Source organism: Triturus cristatus, chromosome 7 (assembly GCF_964204655.1).
Source record: "Triturus cristatus chromosome 7, aTriCri1.1, whole genome shotgun sequence".
Classification (NCBI taxonomy): Eukaryota; Metazoa; Chordata; class Amphibia; order Caudata; family Salamandridae; genus Triturus; species Triturus cristatus.
In genome coordinates, this window is record NC_140590.1 from 40,901,840 (window position 1) to 40,921,712 (window position 19,873).

At 45.1% G+C, this 19,873-nt stretch overlaps 1 protein-coding gene across 1 annotated transcript in view; it reads right to left on the reverse strand.

Moving 5' to 3' along the window:
* Nucleotides 1-19,873, reverse strand: part of MEGF8 (multiple EGF like domains 8) — a 634,126-nt gene that overhangs the window by 313,555 nt on the left and 300,698 nt on the right. Inside the window, exons 21-22 of the mRNA XM_085615576.1 lie at nucleotides 14,935-15,183; nucleotides 12,621-12,805 (exon numbers count right to left, since the gene is read on the reverse strand). Of these exons, the coding sequence (XP_085471702.1) occupies nucleotides 12,621-12,805; nucleotides 14,935-15,183 (434 nt within the window). The remainder of the gene's footprint in view (nucleotides 1-12,620; nucleotides 12,806-14,934; nucleotides 15,184-19,873) is intronic.

A 19,873-nucleotide genomic window follows, 5' to 3' on the forward strand; every position in this document is an offset into this window, starting at 1 on the left:
GGATACTGTCAAGTTCTCTTTTCAATGCCTGGCTATAGATGCTGGGGCTTTCTGTGAATCCTTGAGGTGCGCGTGCGAATTTAAAACTTTGTCCATTTAAACTGAATCCGAACAAATATTGGCTTTCCGGATCGATTGGGACGCTAAAGAAAGCGTTCTTGAGATCAATTGCAGTAAAGAACATTGCTTCTGAATCTATGGCTGTTAGCAATGAAGAGATATCTGGGACCACGGGGTATTGTGGTACAATGCATTTATTTAATTCTCGCAGATCAATAACTAATCGATATACTGGTGGTGCTTTTGGATCTGTTCGTTTAAGAATCGGAATTATCGGGGAATTAAATACATTGGAGTCGGTTTCCACGACCACTCCTTGTGCAATGAGCTCGTCAATGATTTGCAGCAAAGCCACTACAGCATCTGGTGGTAATTTATATTGTCGCATTCGTGGTAGTACTACTCCTGTTTTGAGTGTGACTCGATATGGTGTAATGTGCATACAACCTACATCAGTGGGGCCTTGTGCCCATAAATGTGTAGGTAGATTCTGTAACCGGTGATCCATGTCTCTAGACACGTAGTGACCTTTAAAGTCACGCAAAAATAGTCGTACTCCTTCCGGAGAACAACATATTACAGCTCCTAGAGCCTTCAATGTTTTTATACCTAACAAGTTTTCTGGACATGATTTAGTAAGCAATAGATCTGTAGTCCGTGTTAATGGACCGACTGTGAATGCAAGTGGTTGCGATACTTCGTTAATAGTGGGCTTTCCTGAAAAACCAAGGGAAATATTTTGTGAGCCTGAGAGGGGTGCCCCTGGGACTTCGCTGTGACTGATAGTGGTTCTGCTTGCCCCTGTATCGAGTAGAAACTTTCTGTCTTTCCCTAATACTTGACTCTGTACATAAGGACCCTCTTGATCTACAGGAACCTCAATAAGGGGTAGGCCAACTTCCCTCTCTAGGCTATTTCATGTGTAGCGCTGATACTCTGGATAGTCATTTTGTGCATACTGGTACATCTGTTGTGTCGTGTTTTGTGTTGCAGCAATAGGCTGTGGCTGTTGTTGTTGTTCTTGTTGTGGTTGTGGTACGGTCTGCTGTACAGCTGGCATAGGCTGTATATTCTGAGGCACTTGTGGTTGGATCTGATCCTGTCTAGGCGGACGTGGTCTCTCTTTCGTTATACCCGTAGAGATATTATGTTTCAGAACTGCGCAATCATGTATATAATGACCTGGCTGTTTACAATAGTTGCATGTCCTTCTAACAGGACCCGCTGAATCATTGGACTGTGTCGTACCCTTTTTATGACCGTCAGCTGGAACTGACTGAGCAACAAGCATTTTCATTTTCGTGTCTTTCATACGTCTTTGTTCATGTTCTTGTTCTTCTCTAATTCTATTGTGATGATATTGTAACATTTGTAACATCTGTGACGGTGTGTTACCTTGCCAAGTACTCTCGAATTTCAGCACTCTACTCTTAACTTGGGGCAGAGAATTTTCAACTAATTTTGTCACAAACAGATGTGGATATGACTCACTACTTGCTTTTATGCCACTATTAATACCAAAACATTTTTCAAATCGGGAATAGAAATCACTAGTGTCTTCATCTTGTTTTTGTTTACAGGCTGAGATTGCACCCCAGTCTTCCTTTTTCGTAGTTAATAAACGTGGTAGTACCTGCACTAATAATCCTGGTAATGCTGTAGTCCTTTCCCCAAGCCCTGAACCTGCAGCTCGGGCCTTTTCTTCGTTTTCTAATGCTGTCCAATCTATCTTTTGGTCTCCCACCTCCCATTCCTTTTCTTTGAGTTTCTCGTAAATACCGGCGGGTAATAGGACTTTTAATATTTTCATAATGTCTGGGTAAGTATACTCTCCCATGAGTAACATGTCTTTTATCTCACGGTGGAAACCTGCTGGGTCTTTGTCATGGCTAGGTACTACTTTCTTCATTTCTAATAATTCAATTTTGGTTATGGGCGCGTACACAAACACGCGTTTAAAAATATTGTCCTCACCTCTGATTGGGTGTACTTCGCGTAAGGGATTCTGTCTGTCTATGTGATACGTTTTTCTTTCCAACTTGGGGGGAACTGAAACATGTTCTGGGCATACGAAGACAATGTACTGGTGTCGATATTCTAGAATTTCTTTAATCAAATAAGTACCTGAACCTCTCCATTTATTCGGGAGTAATTCTATCAGTATATCAGGTAGGGGACCAGGATCGGAGTGTTGGCTTCTATACAATATAACGAGGTGTTGTATCATGTATATACCAGCTAAACGCTGTTCGTCTGGGGTAAGGTTCAAAAACGTGTGTGCTAGCGCATCATCACTGTATTTTTCAGAACTGTCAGCCCATTGTACTGCTGACCTGGCTAATTCTTGTTCATCCATAGAATCGAGCATATGATACCCCCTTCGGTCTCGGAGTAATTTATCAGCAGCCTGGAATAAGTGTTCAGGGGACTTCGTATTTAGCATAGGGGTTTGAAAATGTCTGTTGCATTCTGGACGTATCGGACGTATTGGATCATTAAAGTATCTGGTATTACTACAAGGTCTTCCCCTACCTACATAAGCTATCGTTTCTAATTGTCCTGTGGGCATTTCTGATTCTTCCTCCTCTTCTCCCTCTGATTCAGTTTTGTCTGCCTCCAATCTGGCTTTATGTATTCGTTCTACTTCTTTGCGGATTTTCCGGCACATAGCTACTATACATGTCTGTTTATCATGTTTTCCCTCTGATATATTCTGACCCCATCTGGTAAGTACTTGCATTTCATCCTGATCTACCTCGGACCTATCTCTGTCTCTGATCAAGCAGTTTATGAAGAAGCGTAACAGTAGTCTCTGTATATCCACTTTCTGGTAATCCATGGCTTCGTCAATACTTTCAGGGCCTTGCCCTGTTTGGACAAAGCGATATATATTGTCTAGATGATTAATCATTCCTGGTAGTGTCGTTAAATACATTGAAGCTCGTCGTATACGTAGTGATGATAGCAGCATTCTGTCATTTTTACCGGGCACTGGATCATATCTACAATCTACAAGATGTTCCTTAAACATGTCGGACGTTGCTATTTGGGGTGTACGTTGGTTTGCTAAATCTCTAAGAGACGATTTGCTTCGTGATGGTGGCGTGGCAAAAATTGCTGCCGCACCTCCTGTCGCACCTTCTGAGGTGCTAGGCACAAAAGGATTTGTGGGGTGTAAGGTAGAAACTGTGGATGCAGGAAAAGTGGTGGAAACAAATGGACCTGTTGGAATATGCGGAGGAGTTTGTGGTTGCGGAGTTGGGGGCGGATGTTCTCGGGGTAGAGCACCATCGACAGGTGGCGTGTGTGGTGGAACATTAACATATTCCGGAGCTACATCGTCTAAATAGGAGGAAAGGAAAATATCTTTTGCGGTCTTGGGATGTGCTTTAATCGGGAGTAATGGGGGTGGCAAATCTTTCGGTATTTCCGGGGTGGCCTTAGGTAGACCTTCGGCTAAAAGAGGATACATACCATTCATAAGAGCATTTCGTTGTCTGTCTACTTGTTCTGTTTTTACTCGGATACCTTCCTCAACTAATACATTTTCTCGGGCTTTATTTGAGTTCTCCCTACTTTTCTCTTCCAGTCTGAGCGCTTTCTCTGTGCGCCTATGCGATTCTTTACGCCATAACTCAATAGCATCTTTCTGTGACTGTCTGGCTTTCTTTTTCCATAATTCTTCTTCTACTCTCATGATGCAATCTGCATCCCATGTCCCAGCTGCGGGCCACCTCTGACTTTCTGCTAGATTCTTGGTGTAGTCCACCCATAAGTCAAGATATAATACGGCATCTAGGCCATGTTTATGATACATAAAATACCCTGGAGTGTCCCTAGGTGGAATGGGAACAGCTTCTTCGAGTACTCCTTTTCTAGTTTTGATCTGTCTTAATTTTGAAAAGAACGGCATCTTTAAACCTTCCTACTTGATTCTTACTCAAACTGGACTTGAACACAATTAATACAATAAACACAATAATGAACACTCATTCATATCACAATTTTTAAACACAGTAAAACATTTAACATTTAACGAACAATGATAATTAGAAGAAAACTAGTTACTGACATACTAATACTAGATAATACTGAATTATATACATGAACATACTGGATATACTGCTAAACAGTACAGATACACTGCTAAAACAGTGCAGACCGGATCTGTGTACCCAAACCCGTCAGGACCGGCACAAATTAATGTGCACGTCTAACTGCCTCCCCAGCAACGGTACTCACCGGGTAGCACGGAACGGAAGGCCTCGGAACTGAACTGAACTGGACCGGACTCGACTGGACTCGGAACTTCGGAACCTGGTGGGCCTCTGTATACCTCGGATCTTGCTCTCTCAGCTAGGCTCTGGTCGGGATACTTCGCACTTCTCACCGCCTCGTCTGGGTGTTGATCGCAGCCTCAGTCACCCCTGCTTGGCCGGAGGGAGATACAGGAAATCCTGCGGGTACGCGTTTTTGTCCGTCCAGCTGTGGCAGGAGACCGGGCCTGCAACGCACCTCCGGCGCGTGAGATGAGAAAGTGTCCCTGTTCGGGCGCCAATTTATGTGGTAAATATTTAAATTACCTGTACTATTTTTATGCGGTAAAGTCTAGTAAGAATAACTTAGTCAAAATAAGAGGCAGAATCCGTGGTATTAGAGGTTCTGAAAAGGACTTTATTCCTTACAAAGGAATTATGGTTCGAACCAGGCAATCTTATTCCATCACCACGAAGGTTCAGGAAGGGATCGGCAATACATTGACAAGTAACAATATATATATATGAAAAGCATTGCATTAAGACAGATGCAGGAGGCGTAACAGCTGATAATACAGATAAGAATACACATACGTAATGAAAATAGGCGTAAATACAGGCGTATACTAGAAACGTCATTTAAAATGATGTCACAAGTGGGTGGATCCATAAGAGAATCCTGCAGTGTCAGCAGAAATATTTGGCAGAGATGCGCGCGCAGCCGCATGACGTGTGATTGACGTGTGATTGACGTGCAACTAGAGGGTGAAGGGGAATTGACATTTAGCTCTACATATGGAGACAGAAGTCTGGGGGGTCAGGTCAACCTAATCCCAAATCGTATCTAATATCTTTGTTTAAGGAACTGTTTTATCCAAAAGGAAAGGTCTCTCGGACGGAATCTATTCTATACTGACTGTTAGTGCATGTACAAGCGTCTATGTGTCTACATGAGATGCGAGGGGGCAGGAATCTTCCATGGTAAAAGGAGCTATGAATTACTTGCATAGAGATAGCGAGGCCGAGCCTTTTGCTCGGTAGCTGGAAGGATGTTTACCTAAACTACTAGACAGGAATGCATTGGATGAGGAGCGGAGCAGATAACTTGAAGGCTGAATACAGTTTTTGGCAGGCAACAGGCCGCGTCAGGCACCGCTAGCCGCGCAGGGAGTAAGACAAAGTTCATGGACACGGATGCAGGTCCAGGCTGGTGCATTTCAGAGGCAGAAGCAGGAAAAGGCTTGATGACAGAATTCAGGGCCTACTCGCCTGAACTGTAAAACGTGAAAAGTGAACCATATAAAGTCGGTGGCCAATCATACTTAGGAATGGACTATTTGACCCATTCATGGCGGATCTGAAAGAGGACATGTTGGCGTTGGACGCACATGTATTTGCGTCTTCATAGCTGGAACTGGAGGGAACATACATGTACTTGTAGCATGTACATGGAGTCGTTGGGGTCTAAGATAGGGGACATAACTGATCATAAAATTCATATTTCCTCAAGTAGAGGCTCTACTCAAAACCTACCTCTAATCCCTGGCAGCAGCCCGGAACCGCAAACCCAGCACACTCTGCACCAGCCAAGCATGGCCAGTGCCGGAGTGAACAAAGACCACGAGGACGACCCCACGGCGACTGTGACCCCGAGTCCGGCACTCAAGGACCTCCCTCGACACTCCTGAAGAAGCCTGCAGCCTCAGAACAAGGTGCCCCCCTACCGCGATCAACAGAGGGTAAGATTTCCCGACAGCAAAAGGCACCCCTGCACGTGGCGCCCCGCGGCCCCCTGTGCCCAATCCCGAGGTACCTACCTATCCTCCAACTACCCAACTTACCTCTCGAAGTGGTGGTGGCACCTGAAGAATCCTCGTCCCCGAGTTTGCAGTCTTTTTCTAAACCGGAGATTTCCCATTGAAATCAATTGAGCGCCCGAAGGCTCAAAAGCACCCTGCACCCAGCCACCCAAGTGGCCCTGGCTGTGCAACCTCTAGACCTACCCACTTGCCCTGAGTAAGTGACCAGGAGCCCAGCTCCCACAGCCGTGTGGCTTGCTAGTCAGCAGCCACCAACCAAGGCCCCCCCTATCCCTCATAGGATAACATTGGGCCTAACTCTCTCTGCACCCGGCCGCCCTCGAGTCGCTGAGGGTGAACCAACTGTACCTACCTGACCCTGGAGGACCACCGAGTCTATGCCCAGAACCTCAACTCTGCCAGTCGAGTACTTACCTTTAAACCGATAACTCTATTTTCTTCATAGGGTAACATTGACTGGCTTTTTCCTGAAATTTCTTCTAAGTGTGGACTTTTGAAATCTTAAAATATTCACAAAAAATCAGCCGAGTAACGAAAATGAAAAAACTCACCTGCTCTTAGGTGAGCTCCCAGTGCTGGATCTTGGTGCCCAGCACTGACTCTGAAATATACCTACAACTGTACTTACCCATAGGAAATCATTGACTGTTTGCTTTGAAATATTTTCTGTCAACTTTTAAAATAGCTAAATATTGTTTAAAAATCATCACAGTAATTAAGTCGACTTTCATCACTTGATTCTAAGTACTGACCCAGGACTGAATCTAGGATCCAGTCCTGGAATTCCAAAAGTAATCCTAAAAGTAATCTGTTGCAAACAACTTGAAATTTCCATTGAGCTCAATGCATTGTTGTGTTTAAAATAGAGTTGCCTATTGCAACTACTTGTAACTGTTTACAAAAGTCAATTGCATATTGCAAAAGTATTTATATAAATCATCTCATTCTGAGAAAGTACATTTTGATACCTATTGTTGGTTCTAAAATAAAACAAGCATATATTTTTTTTTTATATAAACCATTGGCCTAGAGTTTAGTTCTTGAGTGTGTGAGACCATTTGCTGGCTGAGTGTGTGCAACAAATGCTTTACACTGTCCTCTGATACTGCCTTACTGCTCGACCAAGCTACCACTTTAGAGAGTAAGGTTATATCTAACTTTAGCCTCTGTCAAACCCTTGGGGACTGTGGACTCTGTACACCCTGTACCTATTAAGGAACAGTATATACAGAGCCACTTTCTCACATCAGGCAACTGCCGGGCTCGGCGGGTGCAGAGTGTGCTGGATTCGCGGTTCCTGGCTGGCACCAGGGGTATTGCTGTTTGAGCAGAACCACTGCTTGTGGGAGTCTCAGTCTTGGTAAAGTCTCAAGGTGGTCAGGTCCTCCGGGGTTTTTGAGGTTGCTGACCACTGAAGGCGCCGGAGTTCCACAGGAGCAGGTACAAGGATCAACAGGCCGGTAGGGCTGGGGGTGTTGTCCTCTTGTTAGCAGCTGCGCGGCGGGTCTTCTGGTTTCTTGATCTTCTTGCTAGTTTTCGAATCGGGATCTGAGGAAGGAAGGTTCAGGGTGCCCCTAAATACTAAATTTAGGGGCGTTACAGGTAGGGTGAGGGCAGGGACCAATGGATCCCTGTCCTGGGGTGAGTACACTCCCTATCTTGCTCCTCTCCGGTGGGAGGGGAGCAGGAGCCTAGCTGTGATTGGGCAGGGCTCCCCATCCTCAAGATGGCTCGAGCCCGGAGTTGTGCTTCACCTCGCCTCTCCCACCTGAGGGGTGGAGTTGGCACAGGCTGGCACACACCCTTTCCTCACGTAGGGTTTCCCGCCAGTCTTCCCACAAGAGTGGGGGTCAGAACCGGTGGGGGCCAGTTGCAGAGTACAGCAAGTGGCCTGGAGAAGCTCAGAAAGGCGGCATGCCTTTGAAGCTTCCCCCTGCCCATCCTGGGGGAGGAGACCTAGCACCTCTCCCAGGATGTGCATTGTTGCAGGCCCAGGAGAGCGGGGGCTCTCCACCCAGGGGTCCAGCAACATGTCTGCTATGTGGCAGCCTAGGCAGCCTCTCAGACAAGGCGTGGATTGTAGGTTAGCTTTCAGGGGGCATCTCTAAGATGCCCTCTGTAGTGCATTTTACATTAAGTCCCACACTGGCATCAGTGTGGCCTTAATGTGCTGAGAAAATTGATATCAAACTTGTCAGTCTTCAGTGTAGCCATTATAGTGCTGTGGAGTTCGTAATGACAACCTCCCAGCACCATATACTCTTAATGGCATCACTGCACTTACAGTGCCCAGGAATGGCCCTGGATACTGTAGGGGCACAGGGCTCATGCACCTGTGTCCTCACCACTGGCATAGGGCACCCAGCAAGAGGGGTGGCTGATGTATGCCAGGGCAGTGGGTTTGTGGGCATGGCACACAGGGATATGTGCCATGTCGACTGTGTTTAGTTCCCCACCAGGACACTCAGCCTGCAAAGGCAGTGTGTGTGTGTCAGGGTACAGGGGCCCTAAGGGTGGCACAATAAGTACTGCAGCCCTTAGGGGTCTTCAATGGTCACAATGCCCTTGGTACCTAGGGTACCATTTACCAGGGGCTGACATGTGGCCAGAGATGCCAATTGGGTTTAGGCTTTAGTACAGTTTTTAGGGAAGGAACACAGGCCCTGGGTACCTGATTGGCAGGGACCCAGGGCACACCAAGGAAAAGTGCATCAGGTATCAGGCAAAAAGTGAGTGGTTACTACAACAGAAACCCACTTCCTTACATATACCTTGGGCAGAATGCACCAAGTAACTCTTTTCTTACCCCATACCTTGTTCATACGTCATTGTCTCCAGATGACATTAATAAGGGTGACGTGTACAACTATGACATTCAATATATGTCTTTGACCTTATACCAAATTATCTTCTCGTTATCACTGTCCATTGTTCAAGACATACATCCCAGACCCCTCTTTCAGTGTCTGGCCACTTTTTCCACCTCTCTATTTGGGCCACCACTGTTACTTCAAGGTCACCTAAATGATAGGCTTAATCTGTACTAATGATATGATTGAGATAACATTCTCTTCACCACCCAAGCACCCCCCCCCACCCATCCCAATCTGCCAGCCAGCACTCCTTTCCCCGCGTGCCTCAACTGGGGCCAAAGCGCATCTTTAGTCCCTCTAAGATGGCCGCACAATCGATCTAATATGGTCAACCGAAGCCAGATTAGTGCTGCAACCGCCGTCACTTCCATTTACAACTGGACGGCGGTTACTCCCACTTTCCTCCACTCAGCACTTACACAGGAAAGCTATCACTCACTTCCCTGCGTGCCACATCTGTCATTTGACGATATACATAATCCCTTTCCCTTCCGCATCCAATGCCAGAGCGTGTCTTTAGTCCCTCTAAGATGGCCACATATATGCTCCAAATACGGACAACCGAGGCCATACTAGTGTTGTAACAGCCGTCACTTGCGTTGTTAGCCTGACGGCGGCTACTCCTACTTTCCTCCACTCAGCTCCCGTAATTATAGCAGCCACCATCGAACCCTTCCTTCTCCGGCGAACAAGCGACTGAGGGCAGGTATGAATGAGATTCAGCAGGAGGTCAATGCGAGTCCAATTTACCCTTCTGGCATTTCCTTGCCTGATGTTCAGGAATGATATCCTTACGCTCTGACCATCCAGACAATGTAGGCTAATTTACTCTTCATATTTCTCTAGTTACTCCTGTTCTTCCTTGCACAAGGTAACCTTCGGAGACGTTTATTCCTGCCGTTGAGGCATCCCCGGATAATTTTTGGGGTAAGGTCTGGTCTCCATTGTCACGTGTGCTGTGCATACTCTTGGGCACCCCGAGTTTCTGAAGGGTGATAACGCTACATTATTGCACTACCATAATACATATTTGCTAGAATGTAACGCACGTTCTGTGCTACAATCATGTATGGAATGCTAATACAGTTAAGACATTTATGAATTACCTATGATACAATCTGTTTTCGGATCGCCAATTAGCACGCCCTCATTAAGGTTTCTTTTTCCATTTATCTTTCTCTCTCTCTCTTTAGGTTGGATCTATACGTAAGAGTGATCACAAACGATTGGGTTCAGATATACCCCGACCGCTTACCTGATTCAGGTCAGAATAACAGGGTGTATTGTGTGTCTCTCGCAAACCCCTGTTCCGAGTTTTTCTTTGCACCCAATTCTCTCCCGGTCCTGATGAAACACGAAAGGATCCATTGGGGACCGAGAACGCATGAAACATGTCGACCTGATTACTAATCTTCATCACCACTCACAATATTGAAAAATCGAACGAACCCCCCCTTTTTAAAGAAAGGGACAAGAGTTCAGTTTTTTCCTGTTTTTAACTATACCGTACGGACCCCAGAATAAACTTTACCTAGGATACCCATCACAGTATTTTTAACTCACGTGCACCCTCCCCACATACCCACACTCGCCACTGCAGCGTTCCTCTAAAAAAGATCTCCGCCAAATAGCCCTCTTACGGGGCCCATGGGGGACTGCAACGCCACTCCCACAAGGAGCAAAACGCCCAATGATGACGCATGACACCTTAACAGCTTTCTGAGGGTAACCTTTAAAATATGAGCATTTCCCCTGTACCCAACCTTCATCCATTGATTGAGATAGGTTTATTTCAACCACTCTTGCTCTCTAGCTAGACTTTGAATGCTAGCCTAGTCGGCAGCATAGTCATAGGAACAGTTACCCTCTAGTGATGTAAAAAGTGGGGGTGACCATGTCAAAAAGGGCTACTTTCTTACAGATTGTATGTGGGCTACAGAAATAATGGTACCCCTCCCAATCTCCCTGCTCACTTCACTGGTTGCCGGTGGAACAAATAATCCAATACAGGGCTCTACATTTTATACACATCAGAACATTTACAAAACTGTCCCGATCGCTTGACCACAAAAGCGGACCGTTTATGTTCCAACCCAATCTTTACACTGAAGAACACTTTTCCTACTTGATGTGGCACCCTATCTCTGGAAACCTTAAAACTGAAATCACATGGCCTCCTAATTTTGGCCTCATTAAAAGGTATCTCAAAAGACACCAGTCCTGTTAGGTGCCCTGCCTATTTCCAGACCCTAGTGCCGGACTGCTTCAGTGAATATGAGCTCTGATCAATTTGATCAAAAATATCGTATAGACTCTTCGACCCTGTCCCAAAGGCTGCAGGGCTTCGAGGAGCCATTATTTTCTTAAAATAGCATCAGAAGAAGAATCTGCACCATTGATGCAATTAGAGTGCACCACTCACACCCCAGAAACACCACATACATCTACATATCTCACACATTCAAGGGGAAGAGCGATGCTCCAGCTACGGATGTACACACTGACTTTACAGCAGGAAGCAGAGGATCACGGAGGCATTTAACCATCAAACATCACCAACCATCATTCTCCCAACAGACTGGTGAGAGGGCAGGAGGCGCCATCAACTGTGGACACCTCTGTCCACCTAAGCCTTGTGCTGTACGTGTGGCCAGATGGCTCAGCAGGTCAAACCCACTGATTGAAAACCGTCAATCAGAAATAGGATAGTACAGCAGGTTGCACAATGTGATGACTCAAGACCCTACATGGAGAAACGGCACACTGCTGCTTAACTGGCATAATTTGTAATACAATTCACTCTGCCTAGAACAGATGCCACTGGGCATACAGCGAACTCTATTGTATGAATTTATTGTCATAGGCAGCTTGTACAGTGCTTTTAGTCCTTCAGAAAACTAAACCGTACTGGAAAACGTGCAGAGTAAGATTCACGGTCCGAGACCACACTGGTGCCAGACGGTTCCCCTCGACATTCTTAAGTTGTTGCCCAAGTTTAATATAAGAGTCAAAATCTTGGAACTGGCACAATCCGATATACCAGCGCCTCCTGTTTGTGACAGGCACAAGTTGCAACAGCACTTCGCGCATGTGACAAACACAATCTGCAATATCACACACGCTGCTTATAACAGAAACAACCTAACCCATTGCTCACTGTCACAAACTGTAGCCTGTAATATTGCACACACTGCTTGTGAAAGACAACCCTTGGTATTCCACATTGTACTTGAGAAAGACAACAAGTAACACTGAACGATGAGCTTGTGGCGCACACACACAAACTCAAACCTTGAAAATGTGGCTTATATTATGTTACAATATTCACATTTGTATATAACACGATCTGATATGTGTACGGCTTTGCAGTGCTTTTGGTTCAAAATAGTTCAGGTCAGGGTCTTATTCACCTTATGAAGACGTACTATCAATAATGCGATTGCATACAAAGCATAATGTCACACACTGTTCTTGGCAGCCTCTTGCGATTGTATATTCTGCTACAGTTAAGATACCCTACATGGGTCACTCTTCTCTGAACAGTTAAATGCAATTACTGTGCCAACAGACACTCGAAAATAAGCAGATGTTTCTTTGACTGTCACACTTACCTTGACACAGGTCGCATATCTCCGGCCCTTGCGAGCAGACACTGTGAAAATGGCAGCCACAGTCGGTGCCACATTCCACACCACTCTCGTTTACTGTGGACACGTCTGTCGTCCATCCCAGGTCACAGATGCAGGTGTAATCAGGGGGCCCGCTGCAGCGCCCGTGAGAGCACTCATTGTAGCATCTGTAACAGATTGATAAGTAGTCAGATGGTGCTGAGAGCAAGAGAGGACATTTATTAGGGCTACACAGAGAGCTGAGGCACATTTAGCCCTTGAGACTGAGCATCAGTACATTTCTGACACTAGCCTACTTCCACCTGTTTATAAAGATTTCCTTCTGGGTAAATCCTCAGTCTGTGGAGCATACGATTGCCTGGAAGCGCTGCCTTTGATACAAAGCAAGCTAAGGTCAGAGAGAACCTCAGGCTGCTGAAGTGCACAAGCTATTGTGGTATCAGCAGCTCACAGTGTGCCTCTGAGGGCTGCGTTATTCCTCTTCGCAGTAGCCACCCAACTTGCCTAAGCGTGCACAGAGGGACAACACACATGTGCCAAGACAGGTGAAACAAAGGCTTGTGTGTAGCACTGGACGTTATTACTACTTGTGCACAGCGATCCAGGCCAGGCTGGCTGGATGCTGAGAAGTAAACGCATTAAAGGTCTACGTTTACTGGCCGCTATCGATGTTCTTCACCTCTGATGATTGCTGACTCGGCTTCGAGTGGGTCCTTGTTCTTACTCAATGGAGAGAACTTTGCTTCAAGAGGGTCTTTGTTCTTACTCAATGGAGTGAACTCTGCATCAAGAGGGTCTTTTTTCTTACTCAATGGAGAGAACTCTGCTTCAAGAGGGTCTTTGTTCTTACTCAATGGAGAGAACTTTGCTTCAAAAGGGTCTTTGTTTTTACTCAATGGAGTGAACTCTGCATCAAGAGGGTCTTTTTTCTTACTCAATGGAGAGAACTTTGCTTCAAGAGGGCCATTGTTCTTACTCAATGGAGAGAACTTTGCTTCAAGAGGGTCTTTGTTCTTACTCAATGGAAAGAACTCTGCTTCGAGAGGGTCTTTGTTCTTACTCAATGGAGAGAACTTTGCTTTGAGAGGGTCTTTGTTCTTACTCAATGGAGAGAACTTTGCTTCGAGAGGGTCTTTGTTCTTACTCAATGGAAAGAACTCTGCTTCAAGAGGGTCTTTGTTCTTACTCAATGGAGAGAACTTTGCTTCAAAAGGGTCTTTGTTTTTACTCAATGGAGTGAACTCTGCATCAAGAGGGTCTTTTTTCTTACTCAATGGAGAGAACTTTGCTTCAAGAGGGCCTTTGTTCTTACTCAATGGAGAGAACTTTGCTTCAAGAGGGTCTTTGTTCTTACTCAATGGAAAGAACTCTGCTTCGAGAGGGTCTTTGTTCTTACTCAATGGAGAGAACTTTGCTTTGAGAGGGTCTTTGTTCTTACTCAATGGAGAGAACTTTGCTTCGAGAGGGTCTTTGTTCTTACTCAATGGAGAGAACTTTGCTTCAAAAGCAGCAAGGGTGCCTACGCAGAAAGAGCCAGACCTAGAGCACATGCATGCTGGTGCAGCAAGGGTGCCTACGCAGGAGGAGCCAGACCTAGAGTACATGCATGCAGAAAGAGCCAGACCTAACTCACAAGCATGCTGGGGAAGTAAGTGTCCCTACGCAGAAAGAGAAAGACCTAGAGCACATGCATGCTGGGGCAGCAAGCGTATTTACGCAGAAAGAGCCCGACCTAGCGCAAACACATGCCAATACATACAATGTGCCCCACCAGACATGGCAATAATCGTGCAGGCTCTTGTGGCACACCTCCATCGGTTGCTGGATTAATAAATACTGCAACTACAGCAGCTACCTGTCACAAAAGGAGGGCTAAAACCAAATATTTGGCTGAATTCAACATGTGCAGGATAGTCTGGGGAGACAGGAAAATGGAAGGTTCGCGCCACCATGGGCGGTGTGAGGGCCCTTCTGATTAAGTCTCAGCAAGCAAGGCCTGGGACCTCCTCCATCCTTCTGAGATGGCCATTTAAGAGGAAAAGAGGCGGGATTTACTCTCAAACAGATTAGATTAGCAATACCCAAATTTAAAAGTAATTGTGCAGCTAAAAGGCCATTTGAATGGAGATGCAATACTAGATTTTATGAATGTTCTCCCGTACTTACCTCTTTTCTTGATACACACATGTTACTGCTTAGGTGAGTACATGGGTCTCAGAGGGTCCCATCAAACCTAGTAACAAACCCCTCACTATGGCATGCGTTTAGCCACAGGCACCTGCAAATGGACACTCACGTCTTGTTGCAGTAGGTCACCCCGTCTCCGGCGTAGCCACGGTCACAGTGACACTCAAAGGACTCCTGGGTGTTCTTGCAACTGGCAAATTTGTGGCAGTTGGACATTCCCAAACGGCATTCATCCACATCAGGGCACATGCTGTATGACCAGAGGGCAGGCTGATCCATGGGTAGGCCATGAGACTCCATTATGGCGGCCGAGCAGTTTCTGTACCCTCTGAGGCTGGAGAAGTCACCGGGCAAGCACCTAGGCATCAGAGAAGGAAAAAATCAACTGTCACACTGCACCTGCACATCAGTACACATATCCGCAAAATACACTTCTAACATGCACCCTGGCACACACCTGTGCACCCTGCCACACACCTGTGCATCCTGCCACACACCTGTGCACCCTGCCACACACCTGTGCACCCTGCCACACACCTGTGCACCCTGCCACACACCTGTGCACCCTGCCACACACCTGTGCACCCTGCCACACACCTGTGCACCCTGCCACACACCTGTGCATCCTGCCACACACCTGTGCATCCTGCCACACATCTGTGCACCCTGTCACACGCACCATCTTTATAGCGTGTCTCACACATCAGCTGCACAAATGGTCACTCACACAAATAGCTGTAAATATCGCTAGAAACGCCATGGGCATGACCCACACAAGATGTGCACATTGGTTTACACACACAAAAGCTTTTGTGGAGAGGTGTGGCTCACTGGTTAGAGGCGGCAGATCCGCAAGCAGAGAATCGGCCAGGGACCAGGGTTCAATTCCCGACGCGGCAGGGTTGTGGACCAGGGTCAAAACGGACTTGATAATTCTCGCCTCGGTACCTACTCTAACCAGGAACACACTCGGCAACTCTGGGCATTAGCTTTCCTCATCTCCACAACGGCCCCCCACATTCGCCGGGGATGTCTGGTTTCACCTTGGAGATACCCAGGAGGGACCATCTCACAGGGGTAGCCAGGACGGGTTCCCCAGCGGTCTACAGCGCCACGACGCCTCAGGGCAGCAGTGCGCTTTACAAGACCCATACATACATTTACATGTAAGACAACTCGACATCCTGCAACTCACACCATTTGCATTGCATATCTGATCACATAATACCAACTGTGCACCCAGTCTCACACATCAGCTGTGTATATGAGAGATAGAGAGATAGTAGAAAGAGAGAAATAAAGAGGAGTAGAGAGAGATAGAGAGAAAGTAGATATAGAGCGATATAGAGAGAGATAGATAGACACACAGACAGAGCGAGAGAGATAGAGAGATAGAGAGCGAGAGGAGTAGAGAGCGAGAGGAGTAGAGAGCGAGAGGGACAGAGATAGAGAGAGAGAGAGAGAGATAGAGATTTAGATAGAGAGATAGGAGTAGAGAGAGACAGATAGACACACCGATAGAGATAGACAGATAGAGAGAGACATAGATAGAGAGATAGACAGATATGAAATGTCACATCCCACAGCGCTACAAGGCCAAGGGGATGAAAGATGCACACTATGCAATGCCCATAAAAGAATACATGCCAGGAATAAATATTCACCAAATAGAAACAATTTCCCTACAGACTAACCCACCTCTAACTGCTTTTTGTAACCTACTAATAAAGACTGATGAGATATTTAAGGCTGCAGCTAAAACAAAAGTCTCCAAAATTTTGACAGAACTATGTCCAACAACCTATCAAAAAAGAGACAACAGAGAGCAGTGATGGAAGTTTCTCAAAGCATCTCTTGCCCAGGATTCAGTCCCTGTAACATTCAAACGTGTGACTTTCACTCAGTTGCCATAAAGCTGTAGTGGGACAAGCCGCCCAGGCCGATGCAAGGGCTCTACAGAGGCTTCTTCTACTGAAGTCCTACGACCAAGGCAGGGAGGAGAGTGTGACCTGAGGGACATCAACAGTGTCCACCACAAGGACAGTCATGGGGATGCACTGTCAGCAAAGGATGCCCCTCCAGGTCAGAGGGTATCCACGATGGTGGTCTTTGCAGACTCCACCCAGGCTGACAGCCACAGGGTCTGATGTGCAGCAGAGTGGGATGCTGTAATCCGTGGAAGATCTGTAGAGGTTGTACTGGCTCAGGCAGGTGATCCGAGAAGAGCCAGGGTGCTGAGTGTCAGATGAAGTCAAGAGGTGAACACCAACAGCGGTGAATCGGAGACAGAACTGTGCAGGACTTCTCTTGCACTGAATAATCTGAACCAAAGAAACTGCAAGGCACCTTTTGTTAGCAACCAGGGAGTGAGTTCGCAGACCAGGAGACAAACAGTTTAGGTACATGACAAGCAAAAGCTCCTTAAAAATATAAAAGGGGAGGAGAAGGTCTCTTTCATAACATTCCATCTATAGGCTTGGGGAGAAACTTGACTCAATATTTGGATGGGTGGGAAACGTATAGTTTCTTACCTGACCGTGTAGTTTTGCAGCTTGAAGAATTTTCTGGATTCACATGCTGTGTATTATTCCACCATCTCGTGGTTGGGTCCGGAATTGTTGTATTTTCCCTTTTTCTTTCTTTTTTGTTGTTTTTGTGGGTGGGCTTCGATATACCACCATTTGGTGTCCTCCTGTGACGTCGACAGGCTTCCTCCGGAAGCTCCCATCTTTGGTCGCTATCTTCGGATTATTTTTTTTCTCTTCCTCCGGTCTCATTTTTCTGGTGAAGAAGGGTGGGTTCGCTAGTGAATCCAGAAAATTCTTCAAGCTGCAAAACTACCCAACAGGTAAGGAACTATACGTTTTGCAGCGTGAATCTTTTCTGGATTCACATGCTGTGCATAGACTTTGTGGTGGTTTGCTAGTCTTGTGGTGACTGGGTGGAAGATGAGCTTTGGTTTGTGAATAGATGTTGTAAGACCTTTTGTCCTACTTGTGCTTCTTTATTCATTTGAATGTCCACACAGTAATGTTTTGTGAACGTGTGCACTGAAGACCATGTTGCTGCCATTCAAATGTCCTGAATTGGAGTATTTGCTAGAAATGCGACTGTTGCTCCTTTCTTCCTTGTTGAGTGAGCCCGTGGTGCTCCTTGTAATGTCTGTAATACTTGTTTGTGGCATAACTGTTTGGCTTGTGCAATCAATCTTGCAATAGTGTTTTTGGTAACTAGTCTTCCTAGGAAGCGGTAAGCAAAAGATACTAAGAATTGCTTTGTTTTCCAGTATTCTTTTATTTTTTCAATTTAATACATGACTCCTCTTCTAGCGTCAAGAGTATGCAATTCTTTCTCTGCTTGTGTCTATGGATGTTGAAAGAAACTTGGTATTTGAATAGTTTGATTTATGTGGAATTTTGATACCACCTTTGGCATAAATTATGGATCTGTTTTCATGACAATCCTGTCATTATGTATTTGGAAGTAGGGTTTCCTGTAGTGTTAGTGCTTGCAATTAACTAACTCGACGTAGAGATGCAATTGCTTTTAAGCAGGCCTAGGGGGTCAGGGAGTTTCTACCCTGCCCCCTTTTTGTGTTTTGCGTGTTTGTTTCACTGCTTTCTTGTGCCTCGGTTCTACCGAGGCACAAGATGGCTGGCAACACTTCCTGGTTTGGAGTGTTGACAGCCAATTAGCATACAGCTCCTGATCGGGAGGATCCGCGGCCCTAGATATATAAATGATTTTACTTTTGATTTTCTCAGCAACTACTGAACGGATTTACACCATTCAACAAAATGGTACGAGACTGAACAAAGGGCTACCTCTTTGCCAAATTTGGTGTAATTCTGTTCAGCAGTTCGGGCTGTAGCCACGGCTAAAGGTTCCTATGGAAAATTGCATGGGGAAAACACGTTTTGGGACCCATCTTTTTTCTCAGCCCCCGCTTGACGAATCACTGTGAAACTGTCAGGATAGGAGCGGACCGGAACGCCCCACGAGTTTTGAAAATTTCCCGAAGATTTGTCAACCGGCGCCAAAGTTATTGGGAATAGAATGTTGCGGATTTCCTATGGAAACTACCTACTGGCGACCACCAGTAGGTAATATATATACACATATACATACATACATATACACATACACACATACATACACATACACATATATATATATATACACACACACATATATATATATATATACACACACACACATATATATATATATACACACACACATATATATATATATACACACACACATATATATATACACACACACACACATATATACACACACATATATACACACACATATATATACACACATACATATATATATATATATATACACACATACATATATATATATATATATACACACATACATATATATATATATATATATACACACATACATATATATATATATATATACACACATACATATATATATATATACACACATACATATATATATATATACACACATACATATATATATATACACACATACATATATATATATACACACATACATATATATATATATATATATACACACATACATATATATATTCACTGAAAAAACCATAGGTTTCACACATGTTATAGTTAGCGGAAATTTTACTGATAAAAAACCAATGAAATTCCCCCGTTATAGTTAGTGCAGGCAACTATAACTCACGCGACCGCAATCCTCTGCTGATGCTAATACTGTATTTAGACACTTATTTGCCCATGTCTTCTTCCATACATTTTTAGCTATACATATATTACAAATATTTTTTTTTCATAAAGACACATATGTCATCAGCAGAAGATTGCGGTCGCGTGAGTTATAGTTGCCTGCACTAACTATAACGGGGGAATTTCATTGGTTTTTTATCAGTAAAATTTCCGCTAACTATAACATGTGTGAAACCTATGGTTTTTTCAGTGAATTTGCAAGGTTTTTTAAATGCTAATTCCTAACTATAACGTGTGTGAAACCTATGGTTTTTTCAGTGAATTTGTACGGTTTTTTAAATGCTAAGTTACTTTACG